Source organism: Bombus flavifrons, chromosome 4 (genome assembly GCF_040668555.2).
Source record: "Bombus flavifrons isolate JBK064 chromosome 4, iyBomFlav1_principal, whole genome shotgun sequence".
NCBI classification, from domain to species: domain Eukaryota; kingdom Metazoa; phylum Arthropoda; class Insecta; order Hymenoptera; family Apidae; genus Bombus; species Bombus flavifrons.
In genome coordinates this window covers 11,924,093-11,949,001 of record NC_138445.1, presented here as the reverse complement: position 1 = coordinate 11,949,001, position 24,909 = coordinate 11,924,093, and the positions used below count along the sequence as shown (strand labels likewise).

At 41.5% G+C, this 24,909-nt stretch overlaps 1 protein-coding gene across 1 annotated transcript; it reads left to right on the top strand.

Moving 5' to 3' along the window:
• Positions 1-625: 625 nt before the first annotated feature.
• Positions 626-18,947, top strand: LOC138178973 (paired box protein Pax-1). The gene is made up of 3 exons (XM_069111364.1): positions 626-1,469; positions 16,444-17,088; positions 17,770-18,947. The coding sequence occupies exons 1-3, from the start codon at positions 1,451-1,453 to the stop codon at positions 18,234-18,236; spliced, it is 1,131 nt and encodes a 376-aa protein (XP_068967465.1). The 5' UTR covers positions 626-1,450; the 3' UTR covers positions 18,237-18,947.
• The last annotated feature ends 5,962 nt before the right edge of the window (positions 18,948-24,909 follow it).

The window sequence follows — 24,909 nt, the reverse complement described above, 5'->3', positions numbered from 1 at the left end:
TAAGCGTGGCCAACTTTCCCCCTTAGTCCCATCGTGATTATTGGCCGTGCTTGGTCGAGCGTGCGCACCAGTACTCCTACTCCGGCGCACACAATAGCAAGGGATCATAATTACAAGAGAGCATGTACTTTACTTGCTCGATCACACGGATGCGCAGAAGTGTGCGCAGAGCTTTAGTGTGAGCGGCCACCGATTGGTCGATCGACCACTTGCAGCCCTCTCATCTTCCATCTCCTTTCTACTCGCGCTTCTTTGCATATTTCTCTCTCGTTCCCACTCTCTATCCTCGTTTAATTTTCCTTGCACGGATGAGGATCTTCCTCTATATTTCATCTCACTCGCTCTCGCCGAATCTTTACGTTTCCTCTTATTCGCTCTCGTTGCGACGAGTATGCACGATCACGCACGCTTAAAACAAGAGTACACAGTAGGTGGGTACGTTCTTTCACGCACACACGCGTTCAATCACGAGAGATACGCTCTCTCTTTCTATGTTAATTCGTGTGTCGTACACGTATACGCGTAGAAGGAGACTACTTACACAAGAGAGCAGGCGGGGGACCGCGTTCTAAAGGCTACGCTACTAGCCGGAGAGGAGATTTCTTATTTCTGCTCTGGTAAATCTGTCGCCCCAGTCAGTGAGGCAGCGAAGGGCGAGCCGCGCACCATTGACCGTGTCCGTGCTTCTTTTTTCGTCTCGTCTAGCCGCGACTCCGCCGTTACTGCCTTTCTCGTTCTCGCTGCCCCTTCCCTCCCCCCGCCCCTTTCTCTTGTTCCTCTTTTTCGTTTATGTCCACGTTTCTTCTTTTATAGGGCGAGTGCACACGGACACGGTGCCGCGCACCGGATTATTTACCGTTCAATTGTCGCGTTTTTCCGTGTACAGCCGCGAGAACGCCTTCAGTGTCCCCCTTCGGTGCGCGTGAATGAAGGACGACGAAAGAAGGCGGCGTGACTCCCTTCACGCTCGTTACCACTCGATTCTTCCAGTGTTCTCCACCTTTCACCTGGCTCGCGTGTCCTTTCCGCATTCGCCCAAGTGACTTACCGATACCTCCTCGGCGAAGCTAATTACCCACGTATTCTGTTATTCGTTGTTACGTGTACGACAGGAGAATTTCAAGATCGGAAGATCCTTCGAGATTCTTCGAGACGATCGGAGCGATCTGTTGCACGTATCGCTGGAAAATGTGAAGCGGGAGGGATGCTGATAGTCGAAGGAACACGGTTGGTGCACGGTGAACGGAGTGCAGACTTTATGAGATCGTTGGACGAGCTTTGGAAGCTATTACCGAGATCGGCAAATCGAAAGATCGAATAAGCGAATCGCGCAATCAGCCTGGATAGTATAATTAAAGCGGAGAAAAGCGGAGTGAACGGGGCAAGGCCTGCGGAGGAACTGGAGGAACCGCGTTGCGCGTAGCCGACGGCTGCAAGGCTGCTCTTCCTCATGGATCCCATCGTGCTAGGTGAGAAATTGCTCCTACAATTCCCACTTCGTGTTCATACCATACGACAACGTAACTACCATTACGTAATAATGTACCTCTGAATCTTTTTTTAATAAACATTGCTAGATGTTGAGGAGAATTCATTCCTGGTTTGTTGGAACAGTTGGAACAGTCGAAGAAGAATTTGCTTTATGTTGCTGAAAATAGCTGGAGAATATCAGAAACGTATCTGCGGAAAATTATATTTGAACGATATTTGTTAAACCGTGTAATTATGAAACTAACGCGATCGAAAAGTTGAAACTCGTACAAGCAGAACTTTCGAACTTGTTGGATACAAAATACTTCGCTCGAAAGTTCTACGATAGTTGTCACATCTTCTTCGAAATTGTAAAATATTAAGAGATAGTCAACGTTCGTAACGATACATCGAACACCGAGGTTTCGCTAAAAATAAGAGATATGTTGCTGTATGTAGCTGTTACATTACATTGGTATAAACTTACGTTAGCGTCACATGCCATAGAATTGATTTACCACGCTTGATATGTACTTTCGTCAAACTTTGAGTTCTGTTAGCGTCACGTTATTTCTGTTTCGCGATTAATGGGACCATCCGCGCCTTATCTGCGGCGAAATTTCAAAGCGTGATGTAACTTTATATAGAGCGATGAATCGCGGGTGTCTCGACGCCGGTCTCCTAGTGAAACTCATTTTCTTCTCGTACGTTTTTGCCCGAATGCGACTGTTCGACGAGATGAAAGATCGAATCTCGATGGCGCGCGATGTGTTTGCATATGCCAATCAACTTCGACCTAATTGAATTTATAATTAAATGAGACGTGGCGCTTGGTTGTATCTTGGTGTGGCGCCGTCGCTCGCCACTTATTAATTTCAAGCGAATCGCGTACGATAATGAAATAGGTTGCCAGAATTATCTACCAACACGAGCGCATCTAAACACCGTGCGCAAGCTCGTTTCATTCGAATTTTTTGTTTACGATCGCTAGAATGCATCTAAATCTCTTCTATCGGCTCTGCCAGTCTCGACAAACGATATTCGATCATTCCTCGATCGTACGTCATCGTCCAACGAAGCTTTCTGTTTCGTTTTCAATCATTTGTACCGTGTAGTTGCTCGAAAGAAATTTTAAACAATTCATTTACGAGAAATGCGTATCAACGACGATTTTTCAAAAGAAATCTGTTAACGGAGGAGGACTCATATTATAATTTTTTAATCCCAATCTCGCTCTTCTTTTCTTCAACAAATTATACGTACGAAAATTATACGTATCATCAACGATCCTGTCGTATTCTATTTTTCCCAAACGTTAGAAATTCGTTAACAATAACGACGTGTAATGGGTTCAAAAAGCGACCCAAAGAACTGGTAGCAGAGTTAAGAAGAAGGAATATGCGGAAACAGAAATTTATTTACTTATCGACATACGAGCGAAAGCGTACTCATTAGCGTACGTAAGCTGAATAACGTGCTGACTTGGACAGCCGATAGGATCGATACGATTTACGAAAGCTTCGGTATAAATATAAATAGTTGGCAAATGGTGGAATAATTCGCGTGAAAGATGCTACGAGTCGATCCATTCATAGAAAGTATACTGTACTCATTTCTCCAGAAACCTTTGACCTTGCTGGGTGCCGGATGCCCTCCTCGGCTCCTTATCGCTCTGCTTTCGATCTTTCTTCCTTTTTTTTTTCTTTTCCTTCTGAAACTCTCGACCAGGCGTAGCAACCGTATATCGGGACTGGCCGTGGCCACGAAGCGTAGAACGAATCCGTTCGGTGTTTAATAATTATGTCAGCGGTGTTTTCTGGCTTGACGAATATCGAAGTGGACCGTCCTAACGAGACTGTTTCGCAGACGGTTCTCAGGGAGCATGATCTATGCCACCAGATACCGGTGAAACGTCCAGCCAACTGCGCATTTCTGTTAACTAAACAGATCTTTGGAAATACGGAGAGAGTTTCCTCTGATATATGTTATCGTAACGTTGGCTGTTATTACGCTATCCTCCGATTTCGTCTTCTTCGATTAATTATTCTTATCGCAACAAATCTGAAAAAAAGTTTATTCCTTGTACAATGTCGATCGTATTGTACGTTGACGATATATTGTCATTTCCAAAGGCAGTGGATGAAATCGATTTAATAAGAATTTTGTAGATCTTATAATACTTTGACGATGATGTTTTCTCACAAATGTTCACCGGGAAAGGTTCTTAAAAATTTACTCCGTTTTTCGTCGATTTTCCCAAGAAATTAATCCACTTTTCGGTAAGATGAGTATCCGTACCATGACATGATAGTTGCAAAACGTATGACAATTGCAAAAGTGTCGATCTTTTTTGGAAGACGTCTACGATAGAGGAATGACACGTCCGATCGACGATGCTGAACCGAGTGCACGATGACCTACATTTTGGTAACGCAGGATCATAAATCTCGATGATGTTCCACGTTTATTGTGACGCGCGAAACGCTGCCGATGACCTAGATCTATCGTTACCCTTGCAGCAATACCGATCTTTATACAGACGTATGGACGCGCGACATTATTTCGTACATGTACGAATCGCAGGCCAACCTATCCATCTTACTTACGCAAAATTAAAAAATCTATTAGCTCGAGTGTTCCCCAAAAAGGATTCGATTAGGACGAAGACTTTGTGCGGGAAACATGGAATAGATTATAGGGGGCGTAGACAGTATACGCGATACAGGTCCTCTTTTTAAATATTTATAAATATTTATAAAAATCCGGAAATATCTAGTCGTACGAGTCATGTTTTTCTTGATGATAAATGATAAATATACAACCGATTACGTTAATTCGTCGAAATAGGTCTATACGGAAACGAGCTTTAGATTTCAGGCTGAAAATCGTGGAAAACTGCGTTTCTCGTTATTTTCGATCGTTCGTAGCTCGTAGCAACGTTAGCCGGTTCCAATGAAATTTTCAGCACGTACTATAGCGTAACTGGCATAAATCTACAAAACGTATCGTTTAATTTTTCATTACAACATCGGGTGGAAAAGTTGTAAAAAGCGACGTTTATTATCGCTGATCGATCGTAATTTTTTCGAAAGTTTCTTACGCGTCATTCAGCTTGTTGATTCTTCTAACTTCTCAAGGAAGTCCGAGTACCTCGATTCAATTTTAAAAATGTTATCCTGCTTCGAAGGGTATATTTTAATACGACCGACCGCGATGACCGCGTTGTGAAAGTCGGTAAAATTTCGCAGCGCGAGTAGAAAGAAGAACGATGGAAACGGAGGCGATGTTTGAGTCGGTTTAAAACGCCTGTGTTATCGGGCTCTGGTTTTTTCTCCAATGACGTTGACAATCTCTGAAGTCATTGACACCAATACACCCGTAGCCACATGTACGGTTCAAGACCTCGATATGTAACCGCGGTACATTGGAAACGTATTCCGTAGATAAAACGACGTTTTATGTTCCTTTTGTATTCCTTCACGCCTGTTTACGGGGGTGAGACATTACGGCGGACAATACAAATTTGTCACGGTACTTCGCAACGAACGATTGACCGTTAAACGATCCTCCGTTATTTTGCACTGATCACGAACCGTTTCACAAAGCTATCTGTGGACGTTGAGATTCATCAATCGCGTTTAACAATGCTCGTAATGTGCACGCTGCTATCGACGTGGAATAATTAAGCGATTAATGCACTGGTCGGCTGATGCTTAATTCTTAACTGCTACTGTGGGGGTCCAGTTAGAATAGTATTGTTATACTTTCGCTTTAACGCTAGAACTATAGACCTGTAAAGCGTTGTAGTGAAAACAAACAGGTATATTTCGTTGTTAGACTGCCGATGTTTATGCAAATTCATATCTCACGAGGACAAAGATTTAGTTCACCTACTAAATATTATAAGAAATATCGTACATACTGTGAGGTCCAGACTAGTTAGAAACAATGTTGTACTTTTGCTTTAACGCTATGATATATAGATATATAGCTATAGATAAGATAGGACTCGTAACATAAACGATTATGATTAAAATGAAAATATCAAATGTAGTGGGAATAAATGCGTATGTTTTGTTGTTAGATTTCCGATATCTGCTTATGCAAATTAATAATACAAAGAGAAAGCTAAAAAATTAAAATTAATAAATTCTTATGAAGGCAAAGATTTAGCTCATGTGTATTAAATATTATAAGGTTTGGACATTTCACGTAGTTTTTTTATAGACAACATCGGAAAAGATTTTCGCGTTAATTTGGATGAAAGGAGGATACTGTTCGATTCTGTAGTCTACTAAGTAGAAAATCAGATTGTTCCCTATGAAAGATTCGGGAGAACGTCTCGTGTCTTATTGACACTGTCAGACAACGTGCAGTTACAGATTCATTAGCGTTCAATTAGTACCGTTTGTTCTAGTTAAACAAGGAAGCTAGCTTTTAAGGGTCTAGTTGACAAAGGACTGCTCAAATACTTGTGCTGGCTTCTGGAGTTGTCTCGAGCTACCTACCAACTGTTCTGTCTCTGACTTCCTTTCTCAGGGATGTTTCGAATCCTCTTTCAGCCCTCTCAGAAGGTTTGAAAACTTCGCGACAATTTGGTCGTTAATTTCTCGACCCTTTTAAAGCTAATTTCGTAGGAGAACCTCCGTATTTGCTACTATGACTTTGGACTAAATTTAAAGCAAATTTGCTAACTACAAATTACAGATTCCTAAAGGTCCTACAAATACTCCGAACGCTCCTAAAACATCGTCGTTTCGAACCGGTTCGTAAAATGTTTCATTTTGGATGTTTCATCGAGTTTAATTGTAAGAATGTTAAAACACAGTTTTACGAAGTGAAGCTAAAACGATTATCTACCAATTACTATCTAAATATACCAAAATTGCATCGATATCGCTAAATACGTAAATAGTGGATTACCCAAAACGTAAGAGATGATATCTTCTTTTTTGCGACTGTTAAGCAACACTTTAATGTGTCTCTCTCGTTCTCAGAATCATATTTTCGAGATTATGGAACTTTTAGTAAAATGTTATTGCACGACGATCTCTTCGGTCATTTAAAGGAAATGATACTGTTAATGAATAAATTTGGAAATATAATCGACGCGTTGAAACAGTAAACGATGTAAACTATGAAACTATGTAAATATCTCAATTGAAATACGAAACACATTTCTGTTTATTTTGACATTTATATTACCTACTTAACATAGTTAAATTTGTTTATTTGATCCTATGCTCTAATTCGTATCTAAGTATCAGGACACCTGCTATTTTTATGCGATACTTCACGATTAATTTAAAGTATCTAAGAAACAATTTAATCGATCAAACTTCTGTATACGACGCTGCAACCTAATATTTGTCCAAATTATTTACATTACAACTTGATATAGTATTATAATAAGTTATGATTGATCTCGAAAGTTTGCTGATCTAAATCCTATTAGAAAAATTGAAGGTAGATTAGATCAGATATTCGAAAAAATCTGTTCAAAATCTGAATCCATATTATATAATCATCCACAGTTTATACATAACACGAGTCCCTTATAGTCTAACGTTTCACGCGAAACGATAACTCTTAGAGGTTTTGATCATTTTTCAATGACTTTTCAGGTTCATTGAACTTCTCGCAAGTGTACCAATGCCTATGAACGGAAACCTTTCATGAAAACCTCGATTTGCACATGTCTATAGGAATGAAAATTAAAAGCTGCAAATGAAAAGACGAAAGAATGTTTTCGACCGACATTAACGAAGTTAACCCTCTGACTGTACCTCAGGTAATGTAGCGTGGATCGCGATTTGGCTATGAAAGCGTGGCAAGGTGGAACGTATCGTATGGACTATTAGATACGGCATATAGTCATCCACAAACAACGATCGTAAGGCGAAACGATCCGGAGATGTATCGTTGACAAGTTATTACTTGCACGATTTGGACGTGAAGTTTTGCATACTCGTCTCGTGATTCAAGATCCTGGCGGCCCGCCACAGGGGTTTCTTCTAATAGCCCATCCCAAAAACCTGTCGCGACTCTATAGCATTCAGAGTCGAGTAGCAATTTTCGTCTCGGCACAGAACATGCTTTCAATTACGGCTCGCTTTTCGTTTACTTTGGTATTCATCTTCGAGGTCTTCGTCTTCTCTAGGAAAACTTAACTCTCTCGATTCTGTCTTCGGTATATTATACCGAATGATGTGCCAGAATAGACAAAACGATCGATCGATAAATTTTCTTAGAAATCTCATAGGTAGATTCGCAAGTTTGCTAACTTCAAATTACAAATTCCACAAGGTCTTGCGAATACGTACTTCGAACGTTTCTGAAACATCGTTTCATCGAACTGGATCGTAAAATCGTTTTATTTTGAGCGATGCTGCATTATTGGGGAGTTTCTGTGATTTCTGTTTTTGTAAAGTATATGGACAAAGTCTCTCGTATATCTCGTATTTTAATTCCTTTAGCCAATTTTCCTAATGCGCAGAGACTAAATTTGATGGAAGGGGAAGGTCGTTATTAATCATTTAGGCGAAAGGAATATTATTTGTTTAATTTAACGAAAATCGAGCCGCGTTCGAAGGATCTAAGTGAAAAAAGGGAACGTAATTTTCGGCGGAGCGCGTTTTTTGTTCGTCCATCGAATATATTTCGGTCCCACTGTCATCGCGTATTCCAGATGTGAGCCGGCCTCACGCACACGCGTGTGCGAGATAAATTTTGCACGCGTGTATTTTAGGTTGCGCGAAGAAAGGTACGGTCTCTCGGAGGGAAAGGGAAGCCGAGTAGAAATCGCGCGGGAAACTTACAAATCTATTCGTTAAATGCTTAATGAATAAACCGAGTGCGTAATTTCGTCGACGAGAAGAGACGCTTTCAAAATCACGATTTAACTGGTGATTAAAAAGTTGAATTATACAGGCTCGAAGTTGCGAGGAAATCAACGTCAAACGATCAGTATTATCGACCGTGGTTGAAAACTGAGCTTAAAGTTCAAAGAAAATGGTTGGATATTTACAAGGAACATAAACGTCATGGTGAAAAATTTTGAAGAGAAGAGTTGCTTGACGAGATAATCGTGTTTCGTTAGCAGAGGAATCAGAGAGTTCGATTGAAAATCATCGTAACACTCGGTTTGCTCGGCAGCCGCATGTGGAAATCGGCAGAGCTATGATGAAACTATGTTCGACGAGGTCAAACGAGGTTATCATGAAAAATGTACCGCGATTAGCATATAATTAATTTCCTCGTGCATCGAGTTGCATAAATTTCACGCTTATAAATAGACTCTCAGCTAATCGACGAAAAAAATTCAAAATCCGTTCTTTCGATGTCGGGATCCGACGAGTTTTTTTCTTAAAGAGTTCGCGAAAAATATATTCCTGGCATATATAAATTAACCATTCGCGATAACGTGACATGATTTACGATTTATATTACTTGCATGTAACTGCGTGTATTGCTATACTTGGATCGAACGCGATAGACGATTCGATTACAATTCCCAGTTTTTAGATTACGCGAAATCCCGTTCGAATTATTGAGAATCTTTTCGGTTTCACAGCAGAATCGAAGAAAAGTAACAGAGGTTTGCGAACTAACGCGCTGTTATATGGCGAGTCGGAAGCATATGTTCAACGCTCTTTTCTTAATTATTAACATTATGACTGCGTAAGAGTAGGTCCTAACAATTCTATTTGGCCAGTGCCCAGGTTATGAGGCCTCTGGAAATAATGATGAAACATGACAGGACTATTTTCAACGTCTGCGGATTCAACGTGAGCACGTGTTATAAATCTATGCTCGTGCATCGACTCGGTATTCCGCTAAGTATTTCGGCTAAATATCAAGATTCACGACCCTTCAGAATATTCTCCATTCCATGAAACGATCTCGCGAATCCTAACTAGCTCCGCGACTCCACCTCGTTAACTATCCTTTCGTTAATTTAATTAATTACCGAACGCTCTACGCTAGCGATGAGACCAAGTCCAATACGTGGTAGTACGAATACGAGTCAGTTTTCTAGTACAAAGGTCTCGCTTTATGACATTCTATTGTTAATCGTAGGAGATTATGTTCCGCTTTATTTGGATCGATTCCGAATATCAAAATGAGTAGCCGTAGAGTTCGAGAACGTACATGTACGTAGGAGTACTTAGACACTTTGATTAGATTTGAAGGAAACCTAAACTGCTAATAAATTTGAAAGGAATTTTATAAAAATGATAGATCGAGTAGTGAAAGGCAGAAACTAAATATTAGGAATATCATTGTTCAATAGAAAGCTGAAGCAAATAGAAAGCTACCACAAGGATATCGACAACTAATCTTCTATTTAATGTACTCATAAAGCTTCGAATTTACCTAATCGGAATCCTCTTATGTTCGAAAGCATCGTTTCCATTTGTCAAGTTCCATATAAACAGTTCGAACCTATTTTCTTTCAAAATATTCGTTAAATAAACCTACCCTCTAACGATGTATCGAGGTGGATGAAAAAGACTAAAGCAAGGAATGTAGGTCTGATTGTTTTGTATAAACTCAACACAATCGTAGAGATGGGCAGGCGTATTGACCGAAAATGTCACATAAATACAAATAAAACAATACACAGTAATGCGTGAAGGCGAGCGATACAGAGCAGTGCCATCCAGTGCTGTACCACTGTATTCGATGGATTTCGAGCCAAAACTTGCTCCAGATCGTTTCAGATCGTTTCAACTTGTTCCACGTTCACGGTGTAAAACGAAGAACCTTTAATCTTCGACACGGCGCGGCGTTTGCGTTGGAAGGAACTAATCAGTGACATGTGGGCGCCGGGGTGCAGACGAGCGCGGAAATTAAACGAAAGATCCGTTTCTATAAAAGAGGAGCGAGAGGCCGACAAAGGGGATAGGCAGAGGGGTCGATAATTAGCGAGTGAGAATGGTAGACAAACACTGGTCGCGTTTCGGGCATCTATGTAAGCGGAACACGTGTTTTCGAGGGTGACACTGACATCCATCACTCGTCCGGTGTACGCCCACATCACGGACTCGCGCGTCCGTCGTTCAACTTTTCTACTTATACACCAGCAGCGTGCACCAGCCGATTTTTGCTGCTTCTTTTATCCGCGACAATTTGTTCCGCCTCCCCGGTATCGTTTTCGCAAATTTCCAGTTACCAAATTAGTCGATCCTTCCCTCGTCGTCTCGCCGGCTCGCTGCTTTTTATCGTTTTCTTCTTCGTTCCTTGGAAAACGAAGCGTGCATGCCACGAGAAATAATTGGAGGATCGTTTACGGTTTACACGAATAACAACATATATAGCTACGAGCGAGATCGAAGAGATTTAGGACCACGTGCGAGACGAGTTAGGACCATGTTTCACTTTTTCAGTTGCGCGTCGTAAACGTCAAATTGTCGTTAGCTGTCCATGTTATTACCGAACCTGTGTAAAAGCTCGTGCACTGATCTATTTGATACATTGCTATACTGTGTCGTGCAGCTATATTGCTACATAAATTGTAGTATGTCATGCTAGAGTTGAACGTTATTGAAAATATCTGGAACCTATTCAAATTATGATTCGAAGAGAAAATTTCAAAATGTTTGGCAAAATAACGAGAACATAAATTACCTGATACGACAGCTCATGTGCAACGTATCTGAAATGTTACGAATTGCAATCCAAGCGGGAGAAGTACAAATTATTAACATATAAAAGTACCTATACTCGATCTCTCCAAGCTCGTTCTATAAACTTACATAAATTGAAGGCAACATATCTCTATAAAGGTATCGTATACCTTTGGTCCGCATGGTTTTCGATCAATCGACCATTCAACGTAATGTCCGTGTCACGGTTTGACGTTATCAATTATGCCTGGACTCGCTCTATCAATCTTGATCACGAGCATGACGTCGACTTCCATCGTTTCTCTAATATAACCCACGATTGTGGTAAAATCGTCTGTTAACTTATAAAGCTTCCGTTGATTCGCTTGTGATTCATTTCATTTTCTTTCCCTTTCTTCCCTTTTCCCCTGCGTCTACGCGAAGAACCGCTCAAATTTCTCGGATCCCGCGAATCGAGGTGGAATATATCGTCGTAGGAAGATCGAGTGGACGCATACGTCTGCGAATCGCGCGCGTGGAACCAACGATCTGGCCATTTCACGCGCGCACACGCGCGTGAACGTCGCGGTGCACGCAATATTATTAGACTTTTTCTCCGGTCTACGGTGATAAATGGCCGACATCAAAGGGTCCGACGCGTGTAGTCATTTTACACGCGTGTAATACACGTATTCATCGTTGAGGAGGGTGAACCGTGCACGCGTGTGTGTCTGCACACATGCTCTGCACCCGGAGGATCTCTTTCCCATTCGGGACATTCTTCTTTTTCTCTGATACTGTCTACCGAGGAACATTGACGGTGTAGAGTTTATTAACATCGATAGGTATGAGCTCGTACACTTTAACATTCACAATTCGTCGCTCCAGTTCTTAAGCCTGATTCGTGCCAGCGGTCAACGTTACGGTCAGATCGCGATCAATCAAACGCTTGCCCTCGGTGTTCTTTTTCGACTGTTGACCGCATTGACCGCGATTTTTATTGCTACTATATCGACGTCACGGTCAACAGATTTTCACTTGAGCCGATCGTACCGCCTACTGTGAATGCTCTCCTTGAATTACGTATATAGCGATTTTGACCGACGGTTGACTCGATGTGATCTGACCGTACCGTGATCGCCAGTGTGAATCAAGCTTAAAGATATTCGTAGCGCGACGACATCCCTCGAAAGTAAAACACGCTGGGACTCGAAAGCCATAGTATTCGTGTATGTCTAAGACTCTTTCCTTAGAAAGAAATTTCTTGGCTGTCTGCACTTCCTACACGCACACACTAAGGAATAATTCAGAAATGGACAAAATGACAACTTCGCATTATAACATAGAGATATTTTGCACGCTGAAATTATTGATACTATATATTCCACAATTACTTTTATTCGAAACTGGCGAGGTCGGAGCTGCACTTGAAAAAGAAGGATTCTTCTAGTCGTTTTACAGAACATAGATGTTAGTTTCCTAACAACTTTGTGAAACCGGTTTATCCGTAATTGATCAAAAAGTCAGTTTTCCAGCGATCTTACTACGGGGGATTACGGGTTAAAACTTTCAACTTTGAAGATGAATATCTCTAGCACTATAAATGGGCACTATAAACAACTATAAACTGGCAAAACTTGTTGCGAATTTGTATTCTTTATACCAATGAAACATACGTGGATCAGTCAATTACATTTCGATCGATAGGATTGTTACAATAAGGAGGTAGCTTCACTTTCCAGTAATTCGGGAGGACCAACAAGAACCGACTCAAAATCAATCAAAAGCATGTCACTTTTATTGAAAGTGAAATATATTCACGGCCAATTAATATTCGTTGTAACAATACTGAAAAACGAAACTCTTCTTCATATGCTTTACAAAGAAATCAATGTATTGTGCAATGTCTAAATTGGTTTATAAGATTCCGATATTTGTCTTCTCGAATCTAGTTTTGTTTTCGTTCCTGTTATCGGCTGGACTTACAAGCTGGTAGACTTAGGGAGAAACCTATAAACCGCCGAGAATTTATTGCCGACCCTTATTGGATTACTAGAGCTTAGGTGCTTTAAGACTCGAGGACTAATGCTCGAGGAGTAAGAAAAATATTTCCCTTAGATCGCATAAAGAAAGAAACATTTCGTTGAACTTAAGGTGTGCTATTCTGCAAACTATCACAAAGATAATAATTGTTTTACATTTTCGTTACTTATAAAGACGAAAAGTTAGAAGAAATAACACAGGCACTGTGGATGACACTTAAAACAGGCTCCATATCTCGCAGCCTAGGAATTTTATCTTTCAACGTCTCTGTCTCGTCCAACAAATATTTAATTCCACTTTACTTCCAATTCTATCGAGAGCGTAATCTCGATTCGGCGAGTTGTCGACAGTTTCGTGGGAACAGCTCGAGAGCCAAGGAAATTCATCGTAATTATAAATCTATCATGCGAGCGGTTTATTCCTTCATTAATTACTCACCTATAGAAGAGAGCCGACGAGGAGCACGCATAAACCACGGGGCTTGTCTTCCGTTTAACGAGCCCGCGCTGCTCCCTCGCGATCGAACGGTTCGCCGGCAAAAAGACGGAGTTTTAATGTAACGCGGGTCATTAAGTCCAAATCGTTGGAGTTTAACGGGCCACGTCGGGGTCGTTCCACGAATCGGCGATCCGCTGAAAAACTCGCTCCTTTTAGCGGGGTGATTCTTCGAAAATCGCCTCCTCGTTTGTCTTTCGATTAAAACCGGAGAGCTTTTTCTGGATTAAAGATAATATTTGCGAACCTGTCAACGATAGATAAAAATTATGTCGTGTATATAACTCATGTAACTCGCAATACAGTGTCTAACATACGCGCTAACTCGAAAAGTAATAAAACTACAGTAAAGGTATTAAAATCGGAACACCCTCGTCTTTGGAGCGCTTTATTAATACGATAACTGGATAGATAAGACGAAGAAAATCCAATGCTAAAAAACGATCACAGCTATGAGCTCGCTCAAAACTCTCTTCGTCTACGTTCTCCGGAAGAACGGAGACGCATTGACGATCTTATCTTCCTGTTTAAATTTATTAACAAAAAAAATGAACTGTTTTAATCCATACCATATCTAATATAAAATATAACAATCTAATATAAATCTAACATCAAGTAAAATGCGACTCAATGACCCTTACAGACCTTTTCGTTCCTCTCCGCTTTTTTCACAAAATTACTACACAACCAACTTACTTTACTCTGATCCAATAGATCCAATAGAACGTGTATATACACAGCAATGAAATACGTAACTCCGTGGACTCTCTTCCTGAATCTTTCAAATTCTTCAAAACTTCCATTCTACGTGTTATTAATTATAACCGTCTAAATTATATCGTTGTTTTTATGTAATCTTTTATATTACAATATTATAATATTGTTTTATTCGTCTTTACTGCTCTACGTCGAGTACGTGAAGTATCGTAACTGTAATCTGTAATAGAGCATTTTTCCATGTATAAATAGATAAATAAATAGATAGATAAATAAGTAAATATCTATCAGCGAACAGCGAAAGAAACGAAAGTCGCGAAATCGTACCATTTGAAAATTACTTCAAGCATCGTAAGTTCTAAAACAAACTTGCCCCACGTAAATTGATAGAGGATCGTTGATGGTGGAAACGTGGCGTAAAGGGCGCGTGTTTCGCGCCTCTGCCAAGGAGCCGCCATTACGGGGAGATCGAGGGGATGTCGAAAAGGGGGACGAAGAAAAAAAAAATGGTGGCCGGTGGCCGCGCAAAAACGCGTCTCTACGGTCGGCGGCGTCGCCGACGAAACTCTTCTTCCAGGAATCACGGAGGCATCGTAGGGCCCTCCTTTCCGCCGCGGTTTTCTTATTTATTCCTCTTCTCCGTAACGCGTACGTCAGCTCGGCGTTCGCGTAGAAAAGAGAGACGATGAGTAGGGAATATGGAGACCGACGTAACCGAAGGGAGAAAGGGCCAAGCCACATAAATTTTGCCCCTTCCACGGACGGAGGAAAGTACACTCGTGTTCTTCGATGACGACTTCGTACTTCCTTCACGGATATCCGTTCACCTCTCTATTTCTACTGCACGCCACTTCAAATAGATGCAAAATGAAGAAAGGAGCTTTCGATCCTCGACATCAAAGAACCTGGAAGATGTCAACGCATTAACGTTTTTGCACTCGAGAAGACATCTGTTTGCGAAAAGGAGGACGTTCAATTCCTTTTGGTTTTCGTTCTCGTTTACGTTTGTTTCGTGTCGATCGTAAAGTAATATAGAACGAGGTATTTGCATATTGGCGAAAAATTCTATTTTGAGCGTCGCCTATAAATGCGCTGCGTTTTCCTGAATAATGGAAAATTAACGTGCTCGCCGGGAGTCTTAACAACACTTGAGCATCGGTCTCTCGAGTTAAAGATAGCTCTCTTATTATTCTCGTGACGGGTTGTTGTCTTTGCTTACCGGAGAATGGAATTTAGGTGGGTTTGGAACGTAGTTAGGGGCAATTGCTAGGGCATTGCTTCGCTAATTAAGGGTTGTTACAGACGAGCTCGGCCGAGTAGAGGCAACCGACGTACATCTGCATCTCATTAAAACCCAACCCAGGCGCCAGGTGTAAGGCTCGATGCGAAGTATATTATAGTGGCGTTATTTAGTAGCCTAACCCGTCGAATCGATGCGAGATTACCCGCTCGTTTTACGTTCCAGCGTAACGTAAAATTATCCATGGCTTTCCCTTCGCGACGATTTTATAAGTCGACGTCGCGTTGCTGTTTCCGCGAATCGGAACGCGAGATTCGAATTGAGAAACGGGGTGTCACGTATCCGAAATAAGAGGACCGAATGAAGCAGAAATTTATTAAGAGTTTTATGGGCCCGGAGGGTCGCGACGTAATCAACCACGTTTTAAAAAGACGACCGACCCAAGGTGGCTGCCTAATTTTTCTTCGACTGCTTCCAACCGTTCTTCGACCACAACGAAGACGACCAGAGTTAATGCGCAAGTGGTGAGAATTTGCTCTCGATGTGTTCGCTCTCTTCCGATATAAATGAAGAAAATCTTTATTTTTAAGCTAATGCTCCCAGACGATCAACAAATATTGGACGATATTGTACTGACAATATGTACACGTTGATCCTTTTAGTTGAGAACCTTGAAACATTTATATATAGATATAGCAATGATAGTCTGAGGGCAGCCTAAGATTGTACAACGAATGTTCCACCGCCGGAGAGTAATTTGAAGAAACAACAGCTACAAATAAAATTTATATATCGAGTCTGGTCGTCTCGAGTCGATTGCTGTTATAGTTATCAAAAGCTAATGCACCGTTCGACGTTGTTTACGGACAGAGAGTAACGGGAGCGAACTCGGTGCAGATCAGCAGCAGCAACAGCAGCAACAGCCCCATCAACAACAGCAGCAGCAACAGTACGGCGAGGTGAACCAATTAGGGGGTGTGTTCGTAAATGGCCGACCCTTGCCAAATGCGGTCAGGTTGCGAATAGTGGAGCTTGCACAGCTGGGCATCAGGCCGTGCGACATCTCGCGGCAGCTGCGAGTCAGCCATGGTTGTGTCAGCAAGATCTTGGCCCGGTACCACGAGACAGGCAGCATACTGCCTGGCGCGATCGGTGGCAGCAAACCCCGTGTCACCACCCCGAAGGTGGTCCAGTATATCAAACAATTGAAACTGAAGGATCCTGGTATCTTCGCTTGGGAGATCAGGGATCGTTTATTGTCGGATGGCGTGTGCGACAAATACAACGTGCCATCGGTGAGCAGCATCTCGAGGATATTGAGGAACAAGGTCGGCGCGGCAACCGCGATTCATCATCATCCCCATCATCCGGCGCATCATCACCATCATCATCATTTGTACGCGGCCGCGGCCGCGGCTGGAGCCGCCCTTTGTCCTGTCCCGTATCCGCCGACGCCTTATCACGCAACGCCGCCGCCCGCTGTAACGCATCATCACCATCATCATCATCATCAAGGTTGGTAGCCTCAATGATCTCGCGACTTCTTGTTCTTCTTCCTCGAGCGAGAACTTTCTACGATTTTCAGTTTCCCGTGTTCGCATTGATCCGCGTTGCATTAGATAATTACATCAACGATATATGTACATGTAATACATAGATACGTATAGGTATCAGAAGTGCCATTATCGATAACTCTTAAAGGCTATCGTGGTGAAAGTTTCACCCCGTCTTCGTGTTACTTAGTCGATCTTGTTGTTATTCGATCGAGTAGCATTTATTCGACTCGGGTGATTTCTGAAATAAAATGGAACGCACTGGGTGAAATTTCGTCCCTCGTAGTATCAACGTGATTCCCTGATAGCTTTCAAGGGTTGCATTCGGAGCAAAGTTCTCGCTCGAGACGCCAACCTACCGGGCACGGTACGTGACACATTGGTGGAAGAACACAGTAGGTGTGGCACCTCCTCTCTGTTCGTATCCCGATACGACAGAGAGGAGGAACAAAAACACAAACCTGTCCAAAAAAGAAAACTTCGTTCTCCACCAGCGCAACTTGAAGTGTGCGTTCAGTTCTAGCAGCGAGCTCGCGGGATATCAGGCAACAGTCGCGTCTCTTTCTTCCATCCTGATACGAGCGCTGAATAATCGAATTCGAACGAACCTCTCCATACCAATTTGGTACCGGTGCGTTTCCAGTTGGGCCGACGACGCCGGGCAAGCTGTCACCGTCTTCCCCGACCGCTATTCATCCCGGTGTCGGCCATCAGACGGCTACTTCCGTCGGTCTACAGTGGCCGAGTTCTCACACGGTTCACGACATCCTCGCCACCAGCTGCAACTTGATCAATTCGCAGTCGTCTCCATCGCCAACGTCGCCATTGTGCGCTACGGTGAACAATAATCATCACCACGGTCACCACCATCATCATCAGAGCAACGACAACGCTGCCAGCAACAATAACAACGAGGAAACCAGCGGTTACCATCATCCGCACCACCATCACCATCATCAGCAGTATTACGCGTCGGCTCTGTACCATCATCATCATCACCATTCGGACACCGTGACCCCCGTGGCAACCACGTCACCGGTTCTCACTGTACAGTCGATCATGATGCAGTCGTCGGCGACGAACAGTCAACCAGCTAGTCCCTGTAATTGAAACGATTGTGACGTTAGATAGGATTTTATCGGATAGTAAACGTGAGTGGTGGAAAGACTAAGTAACTGAATCGTGGTATAAGACATATACATAGTGGTTGCATATGTATCCATGAGTTAATAATCGATATGTAATTAAGGAAAAGGACGATCGAAACGATGAAAGTAAGTGGTTGTAAGTGAGAATAAAGACAAGAAATATAGGAATAGAGAAAGAGATATGAATAAGTACCTAATGGGGTGTGGCTGGCAAGAACGGTATATCATCTCACCAGTATTATATATTTTTATCGTCATTTGCCAAGAGTGCCTTCCTTCGAGTGCCATAAAGAAAATTGTACTTTCGTTATTATTCGTGAAACGGACTGTGAGAGAAGACGATCGAGATTGTTGCAACTTTTGAAAAAAGGATTTGCACGTTACTCGTGGAACCTGCGAATACTGTTTTAATCGTTTACCTTGTTTTATTTTTTTTCTTTTTTTTTTGTATGTTTGTTCAAACTTTGCGTAGATTTAATGATATAATCGTTAAGGAAAGAAGATCGTTTATTCCCAGCGAAGCGAGATTTACGAGCGAGACGTTCGAAAAAAGCTCCCCCGATAAATTGGGAGGATGTTGTCGATATTATTTAACTGATAAACATGTACGATCGTGTCACGATTGTGCGATTATAGTCCTCTGCCATGCTTTTTTATGGAATGCAACTTTTGTCATTGGGAAATATATATTTTCCGTCAAGTTAACAACCAACTTACGTACTTCTTTTCCTTTTTCCAATCTTTTTCCATCCATACTTCGAAATCGAAGAGGAAAATCTACAAAGGACGAAGGTACCTGGTACGTATTAAACAAATTTATTAATCTCGTGTAAAATATGGATATCAAAACCAAATTGTCGGAATGACGAGATTTAAGTCTTTCTATAGTTTCTGTAGTTACTACAAATACACAAGTGCCTTGAATGAAATTAATACTAATTCTCAATAATTACGTAGCCGTCTATTTTCATGATACGACTTTAGATCCACATAATAACGTGTATTATACAAATACCGCGCGAGTCAGTAGCATCTATCAGCGTTGATCTGAGACATCGAAAAGATCGATCTGATAACAACGTATCCCAGACGAACTGTCTCTTTGCACGGCGACTTCGCTATAATTCACCGAAAATTTTTCGTCCTCTGACGTTAATTTACTTCCTAGCTCACGGCTCAGTTGGCACGCTGAAGAGTTCGAGAATACAACGGTGCTTTAGATTTCCTACAACTTCTCTTCTTTTTGGCACACCTTTCGAACGTTCGGTTCCCTACGGATGATAGTAAATAATTTATTTATTTTTTATCTTTTCTATCTTTATATAATTTCCGAACGTTCAAATAACGCGGCCGTATTTCAGTCGAAGTTAATCTGTTGCGGTGATCTTCGTAATTACCAAGGCTTCCGCGAAGCAAAAGGAGAAGTTCGTTTGAGACGCTGCGGTCCAGAATGAAAGAAAAACCGGCAGAGTCGTCGAGATTTAGTTGTCGGTGTGCTCGTGCAATCGCGAGTTTCCAATCGATCGAAGCACAAGGTACGTATTCAGTTTGATCGCCGCTCCAGAAACAGTCGACGCCGTGCTTAAGAAACGACGCAGGAAGAAGAAAAGGCACAATATATTTACATAGCTTCAGCGGCTAAACGTGAGCCTATAATTGCCAACTATAGATTTCTCCGGTTGCTTGCATTTTAAATTTCAAACTCGAACGTTCAAATGTCCACACGTGCAAACGGAGCTTTAGATTTCAGCCGCTTCGTCTTGCAGGGAAGCTTTCAACAACGAAGAAATTAACTTTTGATCTTCGTTCTGTCGATTCTTGATTGACTGCGGCCAGGCAACGAATGAAAGAGCGAGTAGACCGTATCTAGAAGAATGGGATAGTCGTAAAGCACGTTCGATGGTATTGTGTCCGATGGAATTATTGTCTATCTCGGGCTTTTACGTATTCTGTTAACGGTCTTGTAATAAATGCGCGTACATGGATCGATTCGCGCGTAACTACCGATAACGTGGACTGCTTGATTGATGCTTCCATTCCGAATAATCAGCAACGTTTCTCTGTAACCACAGATAATGGCCGTGCAATGTTTAATGAGCTGCGATATCGTTCTTAAGACGTACAAGCTTACAACTAAATTAATCGTTTCCTCTCTTGTTTTTCACAGAAACAATGTTTCTGGAAGAGAGCTGGCTGTTAACGTTTTGCCATTTTAATTAAACTTCGACCGTCGAAATGCTTGTTGCATAAGGGAACCCTGTTCGCCACGTAGCTTCAACTTCGAAGAACAAGAATTATTTAAGAGAAGTAAGTACAAGTAATAATAAATCGCGGAATAATAAATACTACAGTATCCTTTCTGCTAATCTTAAATTTGCTAATATTAATTATTTGTGACAACAAGCATAGCTAGAGTACATAACACGCTCGGCGCGCTCTTCTGTGCAAGTGCGTACGCGAGCTCGCACGAGCGTACGAAAGCACCAAGTTATAAAAGCAAACGGACCGGCGTTGTCCAATCAGCGTTGATCGAGCGTGAAATCCCTCCTCTTCGACGAAATTAGACACCCACTTGGTGCTTCCAGCTTCACGATTCTTGGCCAAAATAACCAATGATAGTTTTTCCAATGGACCTCCTTTCAGCCGCCATTTATACAAAATCAACGTGGTCGCCATCTAAACACCGTTGACTTACCATCGTATTTCATCGAAGAACGAGAAAGGACGAACTTTTCTAATTTCACGATCTTCGCCTTTGTCGGGAACGATGTGACACCAAACAAACGAGATTCACGAAACTCTAAAAATTTGTTGAATCGTTAGCTTTGCTGCCGACGTACACGCTATATAACCGTTTGCCTTTTTCTCCTGATGTTTAGGCGAGTTATAACATAATGAGCATCGCGCCGGCATGACGGTCTGTCCCTTTGAAATACGAATATCCCCTTTTCCATTCCGCGGTGAGATACTCCGCCCCGATACTCTATTACTCCCTAGTCAAAGGAGCGACAGAACCTGCTCACGGGAACAGCTTCTTTGGAAGTCGTTCAGTGTCGGCTTTCCATGTTCTCATTAACAGCGGGCCGCTTTTATTAACCGCGAAAAAGAAAGGGGGATGCTCCTTGGTCCTCGTAGTCTCTCCTTCCTGAAAAATTCTCATACGTGCGTACTGTAGAGAGATTTTCTGCAAGAACGAAAGAAGGAAAGAGGAGGAACAGAGATCTTGTGACAGACCGTGTAATGACTTCACACTATGTAAGTAACAAGCGAGAGATTCGCAGATCAACCAACGGGTTGGTCCATAAGTGCGTGCGGTTTCGTATTTTCCGTCGATATTTACAACTTCTTCTCAACGTTGCGATAATTTTTGGACTCCTCGTTCGAAGAATTCCGCGATCCAATCTCCCAACATTCGCCTCAATTATAATGGTGGGAGCAAACATTTGTTTCCGTTAATCTCCGTCTCTTTCGAACGATTAATCGCTTTGTTATTGGCAGGGAAAAATATACGCGGAAAAAAGTACGGCCGCACGAAAGAAGAAAACAGAAGCTATCGAACGACGTACCTATGGGTCATAGCCGATAGGCGATTATTATGAGATACAATAATCGATATGAAACGAAAACCGCGCGAACTTACGGACGAACCTATTATTGATTAAAGTAGACATTTAATAATAACGATTTAGTGATAAACGGAAGACGAATTATTAATCGTGATAAAGAGACTTAGAGTATAACTCGAATTAGAACAACGTCCAAAAATGTCGTTCTTCTAACTACGTACATCGTCGTGTAGAAAACATACAGAGTAATTTATCTCGGATGTAAAAGCTCCATCAAACAGTTACAGGTTCTAATATCAGAGGAGTGGACGGACATTGGCCGTGAATAGGCGTATAAATTTCCACGGCAAATACACGTCAGCGGTTTTTCAACGAACATGAAGACCCAAGCGTAAGATAAAGGTGTTCCTGGTCGTTGTGTCCGGTTGCGATTCCTTGCCGTTTAAAATACGGCGAGTTCTGGTAGCGAGCGTTTTGCTTCGCGCGGCACGCCGTGCTCGCGAACTCCGTCGCGCTCGATTACGAGCTACGCCATGACGAAGATACGCTAATAAATTAACGGGTAAATAAACCCTCCGCGAGAGAACAGGCCGCGCCGCGTATCTGTCTCGCTTAGAATAGAATAGAATGTATTAGAGGAGCACGGGCACGATTAATGGGCTGAGATTTCGCGCAAGTGGAAAGGCGCAGCGTCAACCTCGAGCCGCACGATTTCCCGAGAACGAGCTGAGGTAAACACGGTGATGAAATAACTTTTCCGTACTTTGAGAAACGTGCAATTTTTCCGTACAGTCGAACCACCGCCAAACCCTGCGACGAGCCCACTGCGCGCCTTTTACGTGTCAAGTTTGTCAGCTCGTAATGTCCACTCTTAGAAGAAGAACAACTCATGGTATTCCGTTTGCTGATAGAATGTTAAATGGTCTTATAGACTGTCTTTGATTCATTGAGAATTTCAAAATCAATCTGTTAGAAACATATCGCATTACGATCTCACATTACATACATTGGTATCTTACTTTTAATCGCATTGCGTTAAATACCAACAATGCAAACTAATACTTGAATGGTAACTTATAACATGTAATATAATATTGTATATTCTAATGGGGTTTTCCCGTAAATAAATCGAAATTAAATCGTTCCTATCACATGTTCTTTTACCTTCTCGATTCAAATATCCAAATTCAAATATTCGAAGATCTTGGTAGAATAATATCTCGAATCTGACATCATCTACATTTAAACAGGATTCCTGATCTCTGCTTCTTCTTGTTCCATCTTCTCTTATCCCGACGACAATGAAGTCTTTTTCTCGATAGGAAATAGGATCAAGGGAAAGGAGTAGAAGGAAACGTGGTAATTAAGAAAACGTCACCGTTCCCGTGGTCCAGCGTGGTTCCTCTCGTCTGGAGGCGAGTCTTTGGCGCGTTTTCCATTCGGTGTACAAATAGCTCGCAGACCCCTAGCCCCTGTCGGCTCCTCTCATGTCTCCGCGACGCGTCGCGTCGCACGCTTCATGCCTCTGCGCTATCCGATGTCGAGCGTCGCTCCAACTTTTAATCTGTTCCCTTTTTTCGCTTCCGTGGACGAGCGACGGGTAACGTGCGAGGCAATCTCGTGTATTTACCTCGTCTAGTCTTCAAAGCGGTTTTTAGAATTATTTATCAGCTGGTAAAATGGCGGAACAGAGAGGATCGTATTTTATCTGTGTGGTAAAAACAGAATCTTCTTTTACCTTGTTATGAACCTGCTCCATCCAATTTTAACGAGTCTCGTGTGTCGTCACACGAGATAAATACTTCAAGCACGAAACTATGAAGATTGTAAGAACGTTAACTCATCCGAAGCAACGGTCTTGTCATTTTTATTTAATTCCTCAGAAATTGGAATTGTTTCCGTTTAGACCAAAGAGTAACATCTTGCGCGTCTTCGAAAGATTTAACGAATAAGCTTGGCTACTGTCTCCTACAGCGGATCAATGATAATTTTTATTCGTATTCGTTTACAGAGTAGCTTTAATTGAACTCGATCTTACTTAGAGTAATTTCATTTAAACAATATTTTAATGTAAATATTTTGTAAAGAGGTTACCGTTTACTGTCCAAAGGAGTTATTTTACCGAAGTGCAAAAGGAGGATGGAACGACGGCGCAGAGACGCATTAGCCATATTCCGAGGTTGCATGGCGGAACGCCCCTTTCATGCCATCCCCTCCTACCTTTGAATATCACAGGAAAGATAGAATGTCCCGTAGAATTCACCGACAAAGATTCGGAATTACGTTCTGGGCGTAAATTAGTTAACGAATTACAACGCTTAATCTTCGCTTCTTTATGAACTGTACCTCTTCTCATCGCTGAATCGTGTATCATCTTCCGGGGTGTTCAAGTTCGATTAAACGACAATTAATAAACTTTGAAAGTAAAAATGATATTTCTTCGGTATTATCCTTTGTTCGAATATTTACTGGAAAATTAATTTAGTCTGAAAAAATTTAATCATAATTTAGTTAATTTACAAAATATGCCAAAAGAAAATGTATAGGTACCATAATTGCTCGAAAAATGCAACAGAGATATGTATGCAAGTACTTTAAAGACGATTATCTCATGTAGATTTATACTACGTATTCGATTCAGGCAAATTTGAGCGGTTTAAAAGTTATTAATAGTTATATTGTAAATTCGATCAATAGTAAAATTTTAATCGAATATGTAACAGAACTTAACTGAAAACGAAATGGGCATGTACATAGAAGAATCTCGTTCATTTTTAATTTATTTAAAAATACATGTAATTCAAAAATTTGTTTATTTCTTATTTAATAAAAACAAAAGAAAAGTTATATTTCTTAAGATAATAAATTCAAATTCATTTTATGTAACAAGTATCTACTAATATTGCTATGGAAAAAAGTTATCGACTTTTTATCCGTCATAATTAATGTGTATTGTACATATGGTGTGTACAACAAAAAAAAAAAAAAAAAAAAAGAAAAGAAAAGGGAGGAAACACAAATATACAAATTTTCGTAAGTATTTGAACTATACTATGTTACCAACAGATA